The sequence below is a fragment of the Mesitornis unicolor genome, unplaced genomic scaffold, assembly GCF_000695765.1.
Source record: "Mesitornis unicolor isolate BGI_N332 unplaced genomic scaffold, ASM69576v1 scaffold28282, whole genome shotgun sequence".
Lineage (NCBI taxonomy): Eukaryota > Metazoa > Chordata > Aves > Mesitornithiformes > Mesitornithidae > Mesitornis > Mesitornis unicolor.
Genome location: NW_010168961.1, coordinates 74,447 through 79,805, shown reverse-complemented (window position 1 = coordinate 79,805; position 5,359 = coordinate 74,447). Strand labels below are relative to the sequence as shown.

Here is a 5,359-nt window from a genome sequence, read left to right as displayed (position 1 = left end):
AGGAATGATTACCCCAAATCTCTCAATGCTGCTATTAAGTAGTCTCAAAGGTGCAGCAAAACTACATTCCCATCATAAAGCATAATTTTGCCTAAATATGTTGTAACGATATTGGATTAAAGCAGTGCAGAATGCAGTTGTAGGATATATTTTCTGAAGTTAAAGAGTCTCTGAAGAACTCCCATGGAGCACCCATGCTCCCTCAACCACAACAGTAATCTGTGCATTTCTGAACAGGTTGCCTAAAACTGCATGCTGCAAGTACAGCTACATCTTCTGCCCACCTCCTTGTCCCCAGTGCAGTCCCTTTTCCTGCAATCAGCAGAGATAATGATGCTAGATTACTCTGGGATAATAGAGAGCGAGCATTAGGAAAGTGTTCCCAGCAGGAGCTCTGAAATAACTCGCTGTCTCTGCCTGGATATAGCTCAGGTTTTTCTGTATTCACTACATGCTGCATCTTTTGTTTCTGCTGATCTTTACAGAGATGCAATGGTGCTGAGCTAAAAGTCAGCTTATAGACGTTTTAACATTTGTCAATGGGCTGCAGTTGAGTCAATTGTGCTGCATTTGATAACTGAAGAATAACTGGCAGCATACTCTCATGTCATCACTGAGCACTTCATAACAAAAGGAAATTAAGCAAGACAAGTTTGCAAATGCCTTGGTTTTGCTAGTGATGTTTGGAAGATGGGTTGTTGGTCCCAAACTGGAAGTATCAAAATGTTTTAGTTACATGGATCATTTTTAGAAAACTGAATAGACTGTGAAGAAGTTCTGCTTTTAATTTTAATTAATTTCCATGCAAAATATCAGATGCTTTTAACTAATTTCTATGCAAAATATCAGAACTTCATGAGGCCCAGGTGAATCTCATGAAGTTCAACAAGGCCAAGTGCAAGGTCCTGCACCTGAGTAGGGGCAATCCCAAGCACAGGTGCAGACTGGGTGGAGAATGGCTCAAGAGCAGTCCTGAGGAAAAGGACTTGGGGGTGTCGGTCGATGAAAAACTCAACATAAGTGTGACCAGCAGGGTGAGGGAGGTGATTCTGCCCCTCTACTCTGCTCTGGAGAACTGCATCCAGTTCTGGGGCCCCCAGTATAAGAAGAACATTGAGCTGTTGGAGTGGGTCCAGAGGAGGGCCACAAAGATGATCAGAGGGCTGGAGCACCTCCCCTACAAGAACAAGCTGAGAGAGTTGGGGCTGTTCAGCCTGGAGAAGAGCAGGCTCTAAGGGGACCTTATTGCAGCCTTCCAGTTCCTGAAGGGGTCCTACAGGAAAGCTGAGGAGGGACTTTTTACAAGGGCAAGTAGAGATAGAATGAGGAGGAATGGTTTTAAGCTGGAAGAGGGTAGATTTATACTAGATATTAGGAAGAAATTCTTCACTGTGAGGGTGGTGAGACACTGGCACAGGTTGCCCAGGGAAGTTGTGGATGCCCCCTCCCTGGAAGTGTTCAAGGCCAGGTTAGACAGGGCTTTGGGCAACCTGCTCTAGTGGGAGGTGTCCCTGCAGGGGAGTTTGACTAGATGATCTTTAAGGTCCCTTCCAATCCGAACTATTCTATGATTCTATGTTATTATGAAGGAGCTAGATAAACGAACCACTGCTTATTTATATCAATGACAGACTAAGATTTCTCTCAGTCTCTGGAAATCTGCATCATTAAATTTTCCTTACCCTCCCACATTCTGTTTTTCTGAATTGCTAATTATAAATCATGGTTAAAAAATCCAAACATTAAGAAAACTTCCAAAAAGTACAGTGCTTCACAGGAGTAGTTAACTGTGCTCTGGATGGTCAATAACTATTACTGGTCTCTAGCAAACTGTGACTACGAACAACAGTTGAGGGTTTTTGGCCCATTTTGGGACTTAATGCTTTTTCTTGGTGGTGAGCAGCATGTTTCTAGAACTGTACTGACATTTGCTCCTGGGAGTAAGAAATAATCCATGAAGTTTCCATCACTTTCAAAAGCAGAGACATCTGTGGGAGACCCAAGAGTCTGCTGGCAGACTTCATCTGTGTAAATGCCTGTAGTTCATCAGCTTTGCTCTCATTAAAGAATTGATGTGAACTATTTTAAAGAAAGTGATCGCAGGACACAAACACCTTTCAACTAGTTTTTTAAAGATGCAAAATCTCTTACAAAGATTTTTCAGGGAGAAAATTATTAAAAGACATGAAGTAACTGATCCAATTGCCTTGGTTGTGACAAGAAACGGGTGGAGATAATAGTATAAAACAGGAGACAGTGCTTAGAGCAGATCTAAGACTCAAGAATCGTACAAGTCGTTTCACCCTTCTGCAACTCAGAAACACCATTTGGGTAAAGAGGATCAGGAAACACCCCCGTTTTGGAGGTCTAGTGCGTGGAAAGTACATGCCAGGACTATTCATTTTTCCTGGAATGGTGGGCTGAGCGTCACACACCAGCTCTGAATCCAGGCCCAAGGACAGTGTAGGCAGCTCCTCACAGTGACTCAGAAGGCCTGGGATAACCAAGTGTGGTAGGTCAAGATGTATGCATGGCCAAATGATTGGGAGCAATGCTGGCCCTTAAACTTTGGCATCTAGTGACATTTGAGTTGCCCTAGGCAACCTGAAGTTGTTTTCCTAACATGTCTTGTCTAATTAGTGTCTAGTATCACTAGCCACAGTGTTCAGCAGCCTCCTACGTCAGGGCACTGGAAATACGAAAGATATGCTATATGGAGCAAGAAGGATGAAGCAGTATAATAAGCCTCTAGGACCCCCTTGTAGCCAGCAAAGCACTACGTAGGTACTGCCCACCTAAAGACTTTTTTTTTTTTTGCTTCAGCAAATGGTTTTCTACCTTCTGCAGTGCAGAGAACCTAAAAATTTTCCTTTTTCAGTTGCACTACAGATTATTCAGATTATGTTCATACCTAGTATTGTTCCCTTTTCTAATGCAGGGCCAGAAATTAATTTGCCTGTGCAACAACTCGCCCACCTAAAGACTCCTTTTTTCTTTTTTTTTTCCTTTTTTCTTTTTTTTTTTTTTTAAAGAGAACTGGAGTTGTTATCATCTTTTATAAATGGGTTGAAGGAATACAGATAATTAGCACTGTGTGTCCTTAAGTGCTGAATGTTGTTATTGTCTCTGCTCTCAACTCACTTAAATTCACCTCACTGAGCTTTCTGCCTCTCTGCTCCTTGCTAGCCAGAACTCTGTGAGACAGCAATCTAACTGTCCAGTGGTAGTATAGATTGGGTCAGATAAGAAACAAGATTCTCTTCATAATGCCAAAAAAGAAAATATAAAAAATAATTGAAATCTGACTTAAAAATATTGAGGTTTGAAGGATCAAAGAAAATACCCCCCATCTCTTTTCCCTGTACTCTGTTCATCTCACTACCAAACCTTAAAATAAAAGCAGTGCTTCCTTTCTTCTTTGCTGTAATCTGCAAAACTCAGTGGGTCTTTCTGTCTGAGCTAGACATAAATATCTATGAAGAATACACAGCAGTGACTGCAAATTCAGATACATTTCCATCTGAGCAATGTGAAGGAGTGATTTTTTTCTCCATTACATCCAAAGCATTGCTCTCAACTTACTGTGATTGTTGAGAAAAACCAGTAGGTATTGCAGTGAGTGAAAATTATTTTTGTTGTTGACATTTTAAAATGCCTAGAGAGAGCTGTATGGGCAATTGGATGCACTCACTTGTCTACCCTACTCGTATAGTTAGTTTGCAAGGGGAATATTTGCATTATTTCTGTTTTGAACCTAACTTGGCCAACTAACTAACTAGATCAGCTCTGTCCCTCATCAATGGAGAATTATACCCTCTCCAGAGGGCAGTTCTCAGTACCCAAGTCAGGGCTCCTGCTATGAATCGACATCTAAAGGAACTTTTCTTCTCCAGTGACCGTAAAGGCAGTGAATATGTGGTCCCTTTGCAGGAGGAGTCCAGAGCAGTGATGGTGAAATCAGTGGTGACAAATGAGAAGGTGATGTTGCACTAATTGGATTAGGACTAAGATAACGCTGTGAGCGTAACAGAAGTGTGGTTACTATTGTTCAGGTGGCTGAATGTGGTCACCTTCCCTTTATCACCATTAGAAGGCTATGAAGGAAGCCTAGCAATCCATGCATTGTGATTATTATATCCAAAGAGAAAATAAAAAATGAATCGGTGATTTTGACCCGTGCTTCTTTCCAGTATCTCAGTGTGAGGATTTAAAATGCAATATATTCACTTTAGTATTCCAGGCATTGTTCTAGCATCAGAACCACTTTTCAGATCAGCAAAACTTTGTGTCTTGCAAGAAGACCTTTTGGTATAAAACCTTTCTTTTCTCAGTTACTCCAATTTAATTTAAGTTTCTTTTCAATAGAACAGTGGACTAATGATATTTCTTTACTTTAAGATGCTGCATGCAGGATTGCCTGAGCTAAACAGCATTCAGGATTTGAAGTATGTGTATGATAACCTCCGTCCTCAGGACTCAGATATCCAGGCTACAAGCTACTTTACAAGGTAAAACCAGAATATAATCTAGAAAGCTTATCTCCTTCAGACATGTAGTAAAGCTGTCAAATTTAAAAAGAAAAAAAACACCAAACCAAAAAAAAACCCAACAAACAAAAACCCAACACAGTGGTTTTTTTGTTAGGCGGTTGTAATCAGTGAAATGACACTAAAGGATAATTGGTCTTCAAATGTTTACTTTGTAAAAGTCCGTTCCTTATGCATGTTACGACAAATCTCTTCAAATTTCTGGAAGAAACAGTTGTACATTTGTGGTACACTTGTAACATGTCACTTATTCAGCAGAGATTTCTTTGTCTTTCATGGTGAAACCATCCTAGTTTATATCTAGTCAGCTCTCCTCTCTGCTTTTAAATGCAGCAGCTACATTCAACAGGATTTGGACTGCATAGAAAGGTTCAATATGTTAATGGACTGAGTATGGACCTAGAATTCCTGCATTTTAGTCACTTTTCTGTTCTTTTGACTTTCTGTGTTGCCTCAAGCAAGTTACTTTCCCTCTGTTAGCCATAGTTTCTCCATCTGCAAAATGGTACCGATTCTTCTCCTTAAGCTCTTAAGAGATCTATCACGGAAAAACATTGTGTGTGAATATAGGTATGTTTAAAGCTTTATTTTTGTTAGGACAATGAAACTTTTCACTTGTTTGTGATAATAACTGGGGATTATTGATGAGGAGCTGCAGATGACATGTATAAAATCAGTTTGAAACCCTCAGTCGTGATCTTTCAGGTCAGGCCTCTGCATTGCATATAATTCCTACTGTTTATATGATGATGCTGCAGATGGACCCAGTGGAGACTGTCTGGATTTGGAAACTCAGTTTCCCATTCTAGGCA

At 40.5% G+C, this 5,359-nt stretch overlaps 1 protein-coding gene across 1 annotated transcript in view; it reads left to right on the top strand.

The window, feature by feature from the left end:
* LOC104536565 (phosphatidylinositol 4-phosphate 3-kinase C2 domain-containing subunit gamma-like) overlaps positions 1-5,359 on the top strand; it is a gene marked incomplete at its 5' end in the record, with an annotated part of 56,420 nt that overhangs the window by 1,148 nt on the left and 49,913 nt on the right. The window contains one exon of the mRNA XM_010179219.1: positions 4,399-4,508. Within this exon, the coding sequence (XP_010177521.1) occupies positions 4,399-4,508 (110 nt within the window). The remainder of the gene's footprint in view (positions 1-4,398; positions 4,509-5,359) is intronic.